The sequence below is a fragment of the Phymastichus coffea genome, unplaced genomic scaffold (genome assembly GCF_024137745.1).
Source record: "Phymastichus coffea isolate CEN01 unplaced genomic scaffold, Cenicafe_Pcof_1.1 PCOF00006, whole genome shotgun sequence".
Taxonomy (NCBI): domain Eukaryota; kingdom Metazoa; phylum Arthropoda; class Insecta; order Hymenoptera; family Eulophidae; genus Phymastichus; species Phymastichus coffea.
In genome coordinates this window covers 6,869,780-6,885,697 of record NW_026706817.1, presented here as the reverse complement: position 1 = coordinate 6,885,697, position 15,918 = coordinate 6,869,780, and the positions used below count along the sequence as shown (strand labels likewise).

The 15,918-nt window shown below is 39.0% G+C and overlaps 1 protein-coding gene across 6 annotated transcripts in view; it reads left to right on the top strand.

Annotated features, from left to right (window-relative positions):
- Positions 1 to 15,918, top strand: part of LOC131668558 (synaptojanin-1) — a 433,427-nt gene that overhangs the window by 239,329 nt on the left and 178,180 nt on the right. For all 6 annotated transcript variants that reach the window (XM_058942847.1, XM_058942873.1, XM_058942843.1 and 3 more), the window contains 2 exons: positions 4,000 to 5,054; positions 5,121 to 5,692. In XM_058942847.1, the coding sequence (XP_058798830.1) occupies positions 4,000 to 5,054; positions 5,121 to 5,692 (1,627 nt within the window). The remainder of the gene's footprint in view (positions 1 to 3,999; positions 5,055 to 5,120; positions 5,693 to 15,918) is intronic.

Below are 15,918 nucleotides of genomic sequence, written 5' to 3'. Positions count from 1 at the left end.
AGACAAAAGGAGGAAAAGTAAAGGTGATATGCAAGGGGGAACTGCAGATATTGTCAAATGTAATGAGGATTAGGGCTGGAGATCTGTTGACAACTGTGGCAAAGTGTTTATTGAGTTCGTGAGCTGAGAAAAAGAGCAGTGGTGACGGTAGAAGTCGATTGGTTAGGCCGATGTCACGGAAAGTCCTCCACTTGGATTTGGAGCTATTGGCGTGTTCAATGTTATTACGGATGTGGTTATTTTTCTCAGTATCGAGCTCGTTTGAAATGGCAGTTCTTAGGGAGCGATATTATTGAAGGGCTAAGGATGAGTTGGAGGCTCGAAAGCGTTTGTAGGCTGCGTCACGGATCCGCATTTGGACACGCAGCTTATCAGTCACCCACGGCTTCTTTTTGGAGGAGATGGTAACCAGACGAGAAGGAGCAAGTTCGTCAAAAGCTCCACAAACCGCCAGGGTGAAAGTTCGCTCAAGTTGATCGACTAAGGGAGTGTCTCGACGAAGAAAATCACCCCGGTAATCCCGGGAGACCAAGAACTTGGTGGTGATGAGAGAGTTCAGGACAGATTTATCAAGACGATGGAGAGAGCGGGAGGCAAAGGTTTTAGGTTGTTCTTGGGGCGAGGAAAAAAGTATGGAAAGCTCAATTAGGTCATGATAAGGTACAAATGGGGAGAGAGATTTGGTGAAGCTAAGAATGTGAGTTGAGGGATTTGTTATGAAAAGATCCAGCGCTGTATGTGTGGTCACTCCACTCTCAGTAATAGGATGGTGTGTAGGCTCGGTGGAGACAACCCTAAGTGCGTGTGAATCGATCAGATCACGTAATGCCAGGACGCGAGGAAGATGTGATGTAAGGTCGGAGTTGAAATCACCAGTGATAATGACATCATTGAAGAAAGGAAGAAAGGAAGAGATGGTGTTGAAGAAAAATGATGGGATTTTGGCGGATGGACGGCGGTAGACAACTGCAAATAAAAGTTTTAGGTGGCTTTTATTTTGGATTTCGGCTATCATGAATTCAGGTGAGTTGTTAAACGTGGGATCAGAGGCAGCGAGTAATTTTATTGTCAAACTATTGCGGCAATAGAAGCCAACTCCACCACCCTCCTTGCCCTCGCGATCCAGTCGGAAAAAATTATAATCGGCTAGAACGAGGTGGTCATCAGAGATGACATTACAAAGTTTGGTTTCGGAGATGGCAATAATGTCATATGAACTTGTATGTGCCTGTGCTTCAAGGAGAGAGAAATGCCACGGTACGTTTAGGCCGTTTATGTTGATATGCGCAACGGTGAGGGAAGATCGAGATGGGATGGAGGAGGTAACAGAATTATTTAGTGGGACCGTTGAACGTCATGAAGTTTGAGCTGGGTTAAGGGTTGGCGACTGTGAAGAGGAGGCAGATAAAGTGAAGCTTGGTGTATTTGCAAGCGGTAGGATATGAAGATCAGAGCGAGGAAGTCGGAGATCGTGATGGGCACCGCTAAGAGGAGCGAAAGGCGCGGCCGAAGGGTGAGGGTGGTCTGGGGCTCCCGCTGAGCATGCGACAGGTTGGCGAGATGCCAGCCTCGGCAGACCACGCAGGTCAGCCTCCGAGACAATAGGAATGAGCTCCGATTGCGGCGTGGCGCGGCAGAAGACCCGCAAGTTTCGCACCACAGGCCACGCGTATCCGAGGTCATCACTCATTCTTCTGGCCTTGGATAGCAGCTCGAAGACAGGCTTGGGGTAGATTGGACGCAGTAGGACTCGTAAACCACCTCTACAGCCAAAGATCGTCTGGGCAGTATGCCCCTTCAGTCTCGACGAAAACTTGATGATTCTGTCCTGAGAGGATGGCGAGTCCAGCAGGAAGGTGAAGGACTTCCTTCGTGCACCTTGGCTCGAGTGAGAGAAGGACTGCTACTGATTTGTGGGCGCAGTAGAGCGAGAGGCAGTGGTGGGATTCTACTCCCTTGTCGCAATAATCGCAGGGAGGTTGTGCTCTCCACCAAAGCCCAGCGCAATGAGGACAGAGGTAGCGGCCTGGAAGAGGGAACCTTGAAATTCCGCTGGTAACCCATGGACCAAGATTTCAGGCTCGACGACTATTGCGAAATGGACGTCACGCTCGCGAAACTCATCCTGCGTTTTAGTCCAGAGTCCGCACAGTCTCTCAAAGCGCAGAATTAAGTTGCGCTTCCTTCGCATGCCGCTCCGCGTTAAGCTGCGACTCCCTGCGAAACCACTCAAGTGCCTCAGACATTGCCGAATAATCGATGTTCCGACCTTTAGTCGGAGGTAGCTCAGATCTATAGGCTTTGGTGATCGGCAGCAGTGATGGCTGAGTTGGTGAGGCAAGACGTTTCCTGGCGTGTGCAAAAATAGAGGGGGAGTGTCCTGTAAGCGTAGCAAAGATATCCAAGACGGTATTGGCTAAAGTTGTATCAACGTTCGGCGAGCGGTTGAGGCAGCAGTTAAATTCTGCAGAGTTGTGATTGGCTGGTCTTGAGTTGGGTGAAATGTAAAGGTTATGGTACAGGGAATTACAGGAGTTGCAGAGGAGGAGTTGATCAGGTCGTCGCACGATCAATCCACACTTGGCACACACGCGGCTTGACATAAATAGGCGAGATAAGTTTAGAAAGAAATGAAGTGCCTATAATAATTTGAATGTTCACGGGCAAATTCAAGTAGCGCGGATGCGCACGCAACCAACCAGCTATGATAAACTCGGTAAAATGACCTCTACGGAGGAAAAGCGAATTATCACAGAGGGTGTGGCGGGAAAATCAAAATGCGCGTGAAGATGATGCTCGCAGTAATGAGGTACGCGAAATAGAGATTAGGGGGAAAATTTGGCGCGGAAAATTCACAAGATGACGTAACCCGACTTAAATATACGTTACAACTTAAGATTAAAATGAATGATTATGAAAATGACGATAAAGATGAAGATGTGAATTACGCTAGATGAATCGAGGTGAGATGTAGTCTTAAAAATTAAAAACGATCGATTACAGGTTCGCAGTAATAACAAATAATAAAAGAAAAACGGACAATACAGAGTAGTGGAAAAATGTAGGCAGGACAAAATATTCCTCACTTAACCGACGAGAAAATAGTTGTTCTAGCGATGATATTCGTCGTTGGTAGAGCTAGAACGGCCAGGTAGGTGATGAGATGTCCTGGTGCAGTTGTGATACAGCAATTGATTTAGTTAGTAGAGTGACGTATGCAGTGTTGATTCAGGTGAAAGAGGTTAGGTGATGCTGGTTGCACAAGTAATGCAAATTCCAGGGCAGAATGCAAATAATTATGCATGAAACAGCGTACACTTGTTAGCCCCGTGGAAGATGCACTACCTGGAACAGTTTGCTCGAAAGTGTGATGCCAGATGATTAGATAAACTGTATTTGTTGAAGAGCCGTTGAAAAGATGCTGTGATGCTTACCAGAGAGAGAGAGAGAGAGGAGAGAAAATGCAGCACTTAATTTCGCCTCTCGATGGTCAATTTTTGCTGCTATTTCTCCTACTGTTTCCCGCAGATACTACTGCCGCTCGTGACTTACTACTGGGCGTTACTGCTCACCTCGGAAAAAAGTTGCGCGTGCGCCATCAGCTTAGATCTTTGCCGAGATCCTCACACGCACCGGTACCAGAATTTGACACTGGCTAAACGCGAGTCAGCCACAAAATACAACTCGCACTTTTGTGCACCAGGCGTCTATCCGTAAGCAATTACAAAATAACGCTCAACGAGGCCGCGCCTGATATAGTATATAATTTTTCTTAAATTTTTGTTTTCTTAGTAAGTTAATTTATGCCAATTGAGCTTATCTACTTTGATTTTACACTTCAACAATGAAAAAAAAAACTTGCAATACTGACTATGTTATATTGACTAACTCTTTTAATAACATGTAATTCGATTTTTTCATTCGTTCCGATTGTCACCCTAAGTCAGTACTTAAAATCATTGTTTTCTTACAATTTATTCTTTCATTATTTTTTTTCAGGTTTAATGTTCGTGGAACCAATGATGATGGACATGTAGCTAATTTTGTCGAAACAGAACAAATAATTTACTTAGATAATGAAGTTTCTTCTTATATACAAACACGTGGTTCTATACCCCTATTTTGGGAACAACCAGGTATTCAAGTTGGTTCTCATAAGGTAAAAATATCTAGAGGCTTTGAGTGTTCTGCTCCAGCATTTGATCGCCATTTTAAATTACTTAAAAACAGATACGGCAATCAAGTAATAGTGAACTTATTAGCATCCAATTTTACTAGCACTAAAGAAGGTGAAGCATTACTTAGTCAACTTTTTCAAGACCATCAAAACAGCTCAAATCATACGGATATGCCGCATATTCTTTTTGATTATCATCAAGAATGTCGCGCCGGAAATATAAAAAACTTAATGAAACTTAAAGATAAAGTATCTGTTTACATGGATGAATTTTCTTTTTTTCACTCAATTGGTCAAGAAATACTAAAGCTGCAAAATGGTACCATTCGTACTAACTGTCTTGACTGTTTAGATAGAACTAATTGTGTGCAAACATTTCTTGCATTAGAAATCCTACAAAAACAATTAATAGCCTTGAAACTTAACGAAAAACAACAAATTATTGCAAGATTTGATGAAGTCTTTCGTCAAATGTGGATTAATAATGGCAATGAAATCAGTAAAATTTATGCTGGTACAGGTGCAATTCAAGGTAGTTCGAAGATAATGGATGGTGCTCGTTCCGCAGCTAGAACAATTCAAAATAATCTTTTAGATTCAAATAAACAAGAAGCTATTGATATTTTACTCCTCGGATCGGCACTAAATACTGAACTAGCTGATAGAGCAAGACTGCTATTGTCACCAAGTATGTTACATGCTCCATCCAGTGTACTAAAAGAAATGTGTAAGAGACATAAAGATTACACAGATATAAAGAATATTAGAGTTGGCGTAGCTACGTATAATGTTAACGGTGGAAAACATTTTCGAAGTGTGGTTTATAAAGATGTAACTCTATCAGATTGGCTACTTGATGCTTATATTAAATCATCAAGTAAGATATTATTTATTTTGGTAAATATATTATAAAGAGCCATAATATAATACATTTTATTTTCAGAGTTCATGGAATTAAGTCATGGTAATAATCCTGTCGATATATTTGCAATAGGATTCGAAGAAATCGTTGATTTAAATGCTAGTAATATTGTAGCCACTAGCAGTGAAAACGCTAAAGCATGGGCTGATGAGTTACAAAAAGTTTTATCAAGAGATCACGAATATGTTTTACTTACTTATCAACAACTTGTGGGAGTATGTCTATATATTTTCATTCGACCAATGTATGTTGAGTTTTTAAGAGATGTTGCTGTAGATTCAGTCAAAACTGGTCTAGGAGGAGCAACTGGAAATAAAGGAGCCTGTGCGATTCGTTTTGTATTATATTCTACATCATTTTGTTTTGTTTGTGCTCATTTTGCTGCTGGACAATCACAGGTTAATGAAAGAAATGCTGATTATGCAGAAATAACTCGAAGAATCATTTTTCCAATGGGAAGAACATTGAATGCTCACGATTATGTATTTTGGTGTGGAGACTTTAATTACAGAGTTGATATAAATAAAGATGAAATGAAAGAAATGTTGAAAAAAAATGAAATTTCTCATCTCCTAAAATATGATCAACTTAATGTAAGTATCTTTGATAAAGTTATATGAATTATATTAGGAAATAATCAAACAGAACCCATATGGGCTGTAATATCTCTTTTATACACTTAAAATTATTTATCAAAATTTTTTAAACATTAAAACAAAATACGTTTATTTCTACGTAAAATACGTTTATCACTCCAAGCTAATTGTTAATATTTTAATAAGAAAAAATTTTATTTATGCAAGTAAGGAGCACAAATGTAGAATAGATTTTTTTTGTTAAGGAGAAATAAACCGTACATGTATTGGTTTGAAATGCTATAAATAAAAAAAACGTAACATAAATTATTATTGTACACCACTTAAGTGTACTTTCCATAATTCTAAGATGAAATGAATAAGCTGCCATAACTAGCATATATTCATATAGACTATAACATCGAAGTAATAGAAGAGAATGAGAGAGAGTGTTTCATATATATTCAATTCTTTGTCCTGATCGATTCAGTTCCTTGGTAGAAGATATCAACTGCTTAGAAATTTTGTATTCAATATAAGGGAATCTGCAAAGAATTCAAGGAGGGGGTTACTGGTTCCAGAACAAAAAAAACACTGTTTACGAATTTTTTTAGAGATATGGATAAAAATAATTAGTTAAAAACTTTTGTATATTATAAAGTATTGTTTAATTAACATTCTCTAATTTTTTATACGAAAAATATCGAGAAATAAGCCGGTGACGGAGCTTTTTCGAGAACATCTTTTAAAAAAGATGATTTATGATATCTAGCCGAAAATTACGTGTAATAGAGAAAACAAAAAATTTTCATTAAAGAATCACTAAAAACAACCTCTAACAATCTTGGATTATTATTGTTTTAATTTGAAAATTATTTTATAGTTATTTGAAGCAAAGAAAGCGATTTTTCACTAAAATTTTCATCCTTTTGTCTGTGAAAAACCTCTTAATATAAAAAAAATTATCATACTATTCGTAGGAGAGAGGTGTTGAGAATATAAATAATAAATTTGAAAAGATTTAATTGAGTATTTTTTGAGTTAGAATAGATACACACTTTAAAAAGAAGGTTTCGAGGAGAAAGCGTTTAAAGTTTTAAACTCTAAAAAAGTGACGAAAAAAATATTTTATTTTAACTTATGCCGAGTCTTCAATTTCAGCTCCATAGAGTACATTCTATGCAGCAATTTTATAAAATACTAACAATCTTGGATTATTATTGTTTTAAATTGAAAATTATTTTATAGTTATTTGAAGCAGGTATTTTATAGTTATTTGAAAGACCAAATATTTAAAAAATAGGAAAATGAATATTACGGATAGTTACATATTTTCACAAATATATCAAATAGATTAATTATAAAAGTGTGATACATATTGTATCAAAATATTCATATTACACAAGTATATAATTACTACAATTTTGAAATTTACTGTGACGGTAAACGTCCGGTTTGCGCTACCGTCTCGATAGCGCGGCTACCTGCGAGGGCAGCACCTACCGGCCCGGGTAAGTCGAAAACGGGAACTCGGTCCGAAATGGGAAGGAACGCGCGTGAAGAGAAAAGAACCAGTGGGAGAGTGTTTTTGACACCGGTAACAACGTGCAGGAGTCCAGGAGCACTAACACCAGAGTTGCGCAGCTACCCGAAAATCCCGAATAACGTGTATGAATCCAGGAGTGCTTCTAGCACCGGCAACGACGTGTGTGCGTGTGAATGCCACAAGGAGCATGAACGTTAGACGGTCTATAGTTCTTTGTTGTTGCTGCGAGTTCGAGTGGTTAACTGAGACGCCATCGGTAGCCAGTCACGAGGTTGCTGAATCCGTCCGACGGAAACAGTACGACGACAGAGAGAGCCTCGTATTTGAACGGAATAGTGGCAACCTGAGCCACGCGTTAAACTACGACATTAAACTACTCCCCTTGTTTTCGATAAACGAACGCGCGTAACATCTTAGCTCTCTCCTCACACCTGCGAATACAAGAAAATCGTGGCGAGCATGCAAACGAATATTGCAAACGAACGATTGTAAACGAAATGACGATACGTAAGATTGTCGCGCACATTGTATAAGCGTGGATGCGCGGGCCAAGTGCGTTGTAGATTACGTTATGAATAAACTAGTCTGTGCATGATTGAAATGTTAATCTATTGTTGCCTTTGCTATTAGTAAGTTGGTTGACTGACACCTTTCCTCTCCTGCTCTCTGGTTAGTTAACAAAATTGATTATTTCGATCTCGCCGCGCGCATTCCGATACGACTGTGCATCGGGCGAGACAAAAAAATTAAAACGGAATTCGCACCCCGTTCCAATAAATAATTAATAAATATTTCTGTAAATGTTAATGCTGTTCTATTTCTGAAAAATTATTATAGTTCTTAGTTCAATAACAATGTTCACGTAAAACGTTGCAGAAATACACTAGATATATGTAGGCCTAGTACTTGTTTCGGTACATTATACTCATGAATATATAGCTCACCATCCACTTTTAAAAGAATGCGGGAGGAGATTTTTTCATGCATCATAACTATTGAAATGACGGTAACAAAGGTATGAAAATTTCATTTCTAAAAATCCTCACGTACCTATAGCTCGAACTCATGACCTCTTGCACAGAAGTCTCAGCTCTTATTCACTGAGCCACAGTACTCAAACTTTTATATATTTACAGAATCATAGGTGTAATGTCTTGTCATTAAGCAAGCAATGAGGATTTCTTTTTAGCAACGAGTAGATCCTTTAACTCGTTGTGTCTCCTGATCTCAACCATCCTGGCCTGTATTCCCGCCACTATTTGATTATTCGGTTTAAACCCATACGTGCAAACCTTATGTATACAAGGTATTCGAAGATGAAATATCCATTTCTATTTGTTTATTAGTTGATTACACAGGCGGACAAGATTTAAGAATGTAAAAAACCTAAAAACGTGATAGTATATTTCCATAAGTTTTCGAAGCGCTTAATCGGAATCTGGCTTTAGAATGAATCCATTACTTAAGATTTTCGACCTTAATAATATTCCAACCTAAAAGTGTCAAAATTAGGATATCTTGTTATGTTTGAGGTTATACAACACCGGCAATAATTTTTTTCTAAAAACATCTGAAGTCGTGACAATGTAGCACTTTTACCTATTAAAACATATTTTTCGAATTAGAATTTTTTTTCGAGATATTGATTAAAGTACTTTAATAGTTTTGCATAAACATTAAAACAATCCAACCGTCAAATACATATATCTAGCATACTTCAGACTCTTAGATCCCGATTTTCGTAACTCCCGACCTCTGTAATCTGTAATGATTAAATTCCAGATCCTTGAACCCCGATTCTGTAATCCGATAATTCTGTAATTCCGTAAACTCCCGACTTCTGTAATCCGTAATTTTTATGTTATTGCCGAACTGCTAAAACACTTAACATTAATTAATAATATCTCGATAAAAAAAAATATCTCTTATTCATAAATTAGAGTTTGAAGGGCAAAAGTATGATGATTTCACTGGTTATTGAAGAAAAAAAATTTATTTGCAGTATTACATAACATCGAACGTAGCAAATAAGCAAATTTAGTGATGCTTGAATTCTGAAACCAGATTCGGATTCAGCGCATCAAATATCTTCGGAAATATACTATGGTGTTTCTGGATTTTTTTGGACATTAGACTGCGTTATTAATCATTTATTTGGATATCGGTCCGAATCAGATTTTCATATACGAGGGTGGGTCAATAAGTCCTTAGAAAATCCAAGAGATGACGCTTAAAGCATCCCAACTTAAGTTGCACCAGCAAGCGTCACTACTAAATAGAGTACTACCGAATGTTCAGCCAGATCCAACGAGTAGTTCCGTTTTTATAATCGGTCAAAGTGAACAACTTGTTTCTTGCTAACTATGGAAAAAAGTGAGTTCCAAGCGGTGATAAAACATTTCTATTTAAAAGACCTTACACTTTAAGAAATTAAAGCTGAGTTAGATGCAGTTCATGGTGTATCTGCCCCTGTATTTGTAACTGTTTACAATTGGGTAAATGAATTTAAACGTGATCGTAAATCGACTGCAGATGAACATCGTTCACGCCGTCATGTAGACGTGAGCTCTCCGGAAATGATCAATAAAATCCACTACATGATGTTAAGTACGCGAAATAGTTTAGGCCACAGGGGTTGGGTTTCAAAAGGTACAGTCATTTCGATTTTGAATGAGAAATTGAACATGTGAAAAATTTCGGCAAGATGAGGGCCGCGTTTGCTCTCAAGAAGGGACGCAATCGAGTGGTGATCGCTGAGGCCGTCTTGGCGCGCATCTACCGTGATTTGGACGACTTTTTGCATCGACTCATAATCACAAATAGCTATTTTAAGGAATTTCTAAAATTTTTTTTTGATGACTTAAAAAAAACTTGAAGGACGCCTGAAAAAGTGTATCGAGCTAAAAGGAGGTTATGTTAAAAAGTAAAAAAAAATCTACCAAAAAAAAAATTGTTTTTCTATCTTTTTGTAAGGACTTATTGGCCCACCTTCGTATTATTCTCAGATCCTGATGTGTATATGTACGAGGGTGGTCCGATAAGTACTTAGCCTACAAAAGAAAAATGAAAATTTTGGAAAAGTGGCGTTTTATTTTTCAACATAGTCTCCTTTTAATTTGATACATTTAGCCCAGCGATGCTCCAACTTCTTTAACCCGTCTGAAAAATACGTTTCCTCGAGGTCTAAAAAGTAGGCCTCCGTGGCAGCGATTCAAATTTCTCATTCCACTCAAATTTCTGCGCGGTGAGTGACTTTTTCAAGTTTGGAAACAAAAAGAAGTTGCACGGGGCTAAATCTGGAGAATACGGTGGATGGGGCAGCAGTTCGTAGCCTAATTGGACCAATTTGGCTATGGCGACGGCGGAGGTGTGAGCCGGTGCGTTGTCATGGTGGAAGAGCACTTTTTTCTTCGCCGAATGGGGCCGTTTTTTCTGCAATTCGACGTCGAATCGGCCCAATTATTCGGCATAGTATAGCCCTGTGACCGTTTTGCCCCTCTCCAGGTAGTCGATGTAGATCACACCTTGTGAATCCCAGAAAACGGTGGCCATCATCTTTCCGGCCGATGGGGCAGTCTTCGCCTTCTTCGGAGCACTTTCGCCGGGTAAAGTCCATTGTTTCGACTGTTCCTTGGTCTCTGGTATATACCAGTGGATCCATGTTTCGTCGACGGTCACGAAACGACGCAGAAACTCCTTCAGATTGCGCTTAAACAGCGTCAGACATTGCTCTGAAGTTGTCTCACGTTTGCGTTTGTTGTCCGGAGTGAGCAAACGCGGCACCCATCGCGCCGACAGCTTTCTCATGCCCAAAATTTCATGCGGGACATCACCCACGCGGTCTTTTGAGATGCCTACAATCTTAGCTATCTCGCGCACCTTCAATCGTCAATCTGCCAATACGAGATTTTTGTCACGTTATCCTCCGTGGTAGCCGTTTTCGGAGCACCTGGACGTGCCTCTTCAAAAATCGACGTGCGACCACGCTGAAACTCGTTAAACCAATTTTTGACGGTCGCCATCGAAGGAGAAGAGTCACCGTACACAACATCCAAGCGCTTTTTGATTTCGCTTCGCGATTTCCCTTCCAAAAACAAGAATCGAATCACCGACCGATACTGCTCTTTTTCCATTTTTCAAAAATCAACTGACACACTTGCTTTCACACGCTCTCAAAAATAAACTACAACTCCGATCCGGCTGAAATCTTGACAGTAACCATCGAGAAGGTTTTACTACGTGATAGAATATTTTTTTTGCGAGAGTGGCGTCACTGGGTGGTGAGGCTAAGTACTTATCGGACCATCCTCGTATATATGCAAGTACACGTACGTTAATTAGTATACTTTTGAATATTAGCGAATGAATAGTAAATTTATTTAATAAATTAATAGATATATATTTTTTCGAATAATGAGTTATAATTAATACTAATACTAAGTGTAATAATGATAACTGTTGAAATTCGAAAATATTGGCGAAAGCTTGGTGAATGTGTGTTTAAGTGCGGGGTAAATAAGGTTAATTACTGAAATACAAAGTAAAATATAGATAAAAAGGAGAAAGGGAAAAAAAGAAAAGGAGTAACATAAATATATTTCTTTTTTATCATTACTTCAAGTTTATTTACAATTGGTTTCACGTATTGAGGCAATAAACAAATGTTGATGCTATTAGACATATAAATATATATATTTATCTGATGATAATTGTATGATGTTATCAGAACCGGGAGCTTTTCTATTCATAATATTATTAATAAGTAGGTAAACAAGAGAGGCCTAAGCTCAGGGGGGTATCAGCTAATATCCGGGCATCTTCAGCTCAGCACTATCAACTCACCTCCCCTCCTCTTACGTGCTTCGGCCTGTCGACTGCCCTCCCCTCTGCCGAGCTGATGCCCGTGCCTATGTTCGGCACTGTCGACTCACCTCCCCCCCCCCTTTACTGAGCTGATGCCAGTGCGTTCTATGTTCCACACTTTCGGTTCATTGTGCTCCCTCCCCTGCTGAGCTGATATGCTCTCTGAGCCGATGCCCGTGCGTTCGCATACTTTCCGTTCATCGTGTATGTGTGTAAGTGTGTGTGTGTGTGTGTGTGTGTGTGTGTGTGTGTGTGTGTGTGTGTATGTTCTTTCTGAATAAAAGATATATTATTATTAATTATTTATTACTATATATATATATATACATATTGTAACGGGGGAGGTATCTAACAAAAACGGGACATTTATTTAAACACAAACTTTCACGATGCAGAGCTAACCGCCGCTCCGTTAAGCACGTGTATTCGCCTTTACGTCAGATAATTTCGTTTTAATGTCTTCTTTCCAACTGAGTTGAACTCACCTTAAGTCACTTGACTTGTGACATTCGATCTGTCTTAGGTGTGACAGACTTTATGCCTAATCCGCTTAATCCCCTAGATGAAATCGGATTAAAACCTAAGTCTTTATAAATCGTTTAAGCTAATAGGAAATGAAATGACGTAATTGGCGATTAAATTTAACTAAGTTTAATCACTAAAAACTACAGTCTTTTATACAATACATACAATAAATACAAAAATATAAAAGAACAATTAATTATAACTCCGTCCGGCGCGATCTGAGTGCCGTCTGCTCTCGCGCTGTGGTGGAGATTCCACCCACTGCGGCTGCCAACTATAGCGACCAGCAGGGCAGTATGCGCTGTCCCAGCCCTCGCAGATAGACATGGTGTCATCGTCGTCGTGATCGTTGACCTGTAATGAAGCCGCGCAATCCCAGCCCTCGCAGTCAGGCATGGTGTTCTTGTGATCATCGACCTGCAACAAAGAAACAGAATAAATTTATAATAAACTACCCCCAATTAGAAAAAATAATTATTATGTGTATTGGATAAAACATTCATCCTCCGGTGAAACTAATTTGACCAAGAGCGGTTGAGGCGTTGCAAGATCTATTACGGGTGCTGGAGGCATCATCAGGTCGACGTGTGTCACGCGTCATGGTGGTGATGGTGCGACGCGTGACGAAAACCACGCACACCATCTCCACACCATCATTATCATCCTCAGATCTGTGAAAAAATTATATAGGAAAAAATTATTTATATATATATAACAATATATTAAAAGTTATATATTAAATATATAATTTTTAATGTATGTTATATTGTATATAATATAACAATTAATATATTGTTATATTGTATATAATATATATTAAAACCATTAAGTTAAAAATTAATACACATATATATGTACTTATATAACTTACACGTGCACCGTCGATGATGATCCGGAGCATGGAGACGCCGGTAATAGTTGCAGTGGTGACCGACGCTTGCTGTAATAGTATTAATAAATAAATTAATTGATTAATTAAATTCTCTATATAAAAAAGAATGAAAATGTACGAAGTAAACGTTCACTATGCTGATAACGACGAAACCGAGGTGTCAAGTAGCGTGGAAAGAATGCGACAGAGAGACAAAACTCGTGGAGACAACTCTTCCATGAAAGCAAGATTTTTACAGCAGTCTGTACGATTCAGATATCAGTGACGAAGGATATAGTCACGCGGAAAATGTTTGGAGAACGTTCAATATCACTGATCTATTCGGATTTGTATCTTAACACGGACGTTCTCTTGTTGACCAAAGTTTTTGAAAACCTCAGAGCCAAATGTCGAACGGCGTATCGTTGGATTCGACCCACTACTATACAACGCCTCGATTGAGTTGGGATGTCATATTGAAGTATACGGATGTAAGGTTGGAGCTTTTGACAGATATCGTCATGTTTATGTTTATCGAGCGCCGCATTCGCGGTGGAATCAGCCAGTGTTGCAACAGGTACGCAGCTGCGAACAATTAATACATGGGGAACGACTATGATCCACAGAAAGATGACAAATATTTAATGTATTTTGATATCAATAACCTTTACGGATGGAGTATGACCGAGGCCCTTTCACTCGGTGATTTCGAATGGTACGATATTGACTCAAACTTTTCTTTCGATACACCCGATGATTCACCCTTTGGTTACATACTCGAGGTGAATTTGGAGTATCCGAAAGAAATGCAGAGTGCGCACAAATATATGCCATTTTGTCCGAAGTACAAAGCTGCTCTTGAATCCAAACAGAAAAATCTCATGACAAATCTCGATGATAAGGAGCGTAACGTAATTCACTATAGAGCTCTGAAACAAGCAATAAGGCATGGCTTGCACCTCACAAAGATACATCGGGTTTTAAAGTATAATCAGAGCCTATGGCTCAAGACATACATTCATTTGAATAGTGAGATGCGTAAACAATCGAAAAACGAATTTGAAAAAATGTTATCCAAACTGTTCAACAATGTAGTGTACGGAAAGACTATGGAAAACGAAAAGAAACGCATCGATGTTAAGTTGGTAAATAAGTGGGAGGGGCGATACGGTGTCGAAACTCTGATAGCTCGACCAAATTTCCACCGTAGTGATATTTTCGACGACGCACTGGTGGCGGTTCAACTATTGCGGACGAAAATCACAGTGAGAAAATCCATTTACATAGGTATCGCTGTTCTCGACTTGTACAAGACTTTCGTGTATCGATTCCACTACGACTTCATGATCAGTGCTGCTGATAAATGTTGCAAGCTTCGGTACACCGACACGGATAGTCTAGTGTATGAGATTACCAATATATCTTAGACATGTACGACATTATACGTCAAGATATTCGCGAATTTGATACATCAGATTTTCCAGAACCAAATCGATTCAATATTCCCAGAGCCAATAAGAAAGTGGTTGGTAAGATCAAAGAAGAAAACGCCAGATTGCTCATGCTCGAGTTTGTTGGACTCAGAAGAAAATGTATAGCGTGAGTGTTCAGACTAAAAATCCAATAAAGAAGGCAAAAGGTATAAAGAATTCGGTGTTGAATGCTACGATTACATTCGAGGACTACGTCAAATATCTCCGAGGAAATGTGATTCTAAGCTGACAGCAAAAGTATATCAAATCACGTCATCACCAGTTGTACAGCGAGAGACAAGCAAAGATCGCACTCAGCGCGCATGATGATGAACGCTTCCTGCTACCTGGAACCACCGATACACTTCCTTGGGGCATTACGGCGTTCCATTGATGGAAAGGGAGGGGATAGAAGCGTTGGGAATGGTCCCAGTCGAGCCGCCAACCGCCACCGCCACCGCCGTCGAACCGCCAACCGCCAAGTACGTATATGATCATTGGACTGAAACAAGTTGAAACACGATTGGGTGCAAAAGTCGTAGTTGAAGTGAACAATGAGTTTCAGCTGTTTCTACCAAATAAGGTATCAACTGCATTGATTATAAATGAAAAGCTGCTGACTGATATGGCAGATTATTCTAATAAACTTAAATTATTTCTCACCTACTCGTATAAGGTTCATAGCTGTACAGAATTTACAACTGCATAAATATGTATCAATGTACCTTTAAGAAAAAAAACAAAATACACTTATTTTATATTTTTCATATCAAATGTGTGTATGTGTTTATTTATTAATTCTTCAATCTACATAGTTTCCCTTTTTCCTTTTTTTTACAATTCGATTCTATTTATCGAACTACTATGCGAATCATCTAATTCTAACCTTACCAAAACTTGATTACCACGCCTTTTAATAACTTTTTCTACTAGATAGATATCGGGACACTTAGTTCCTGCTCGTAGA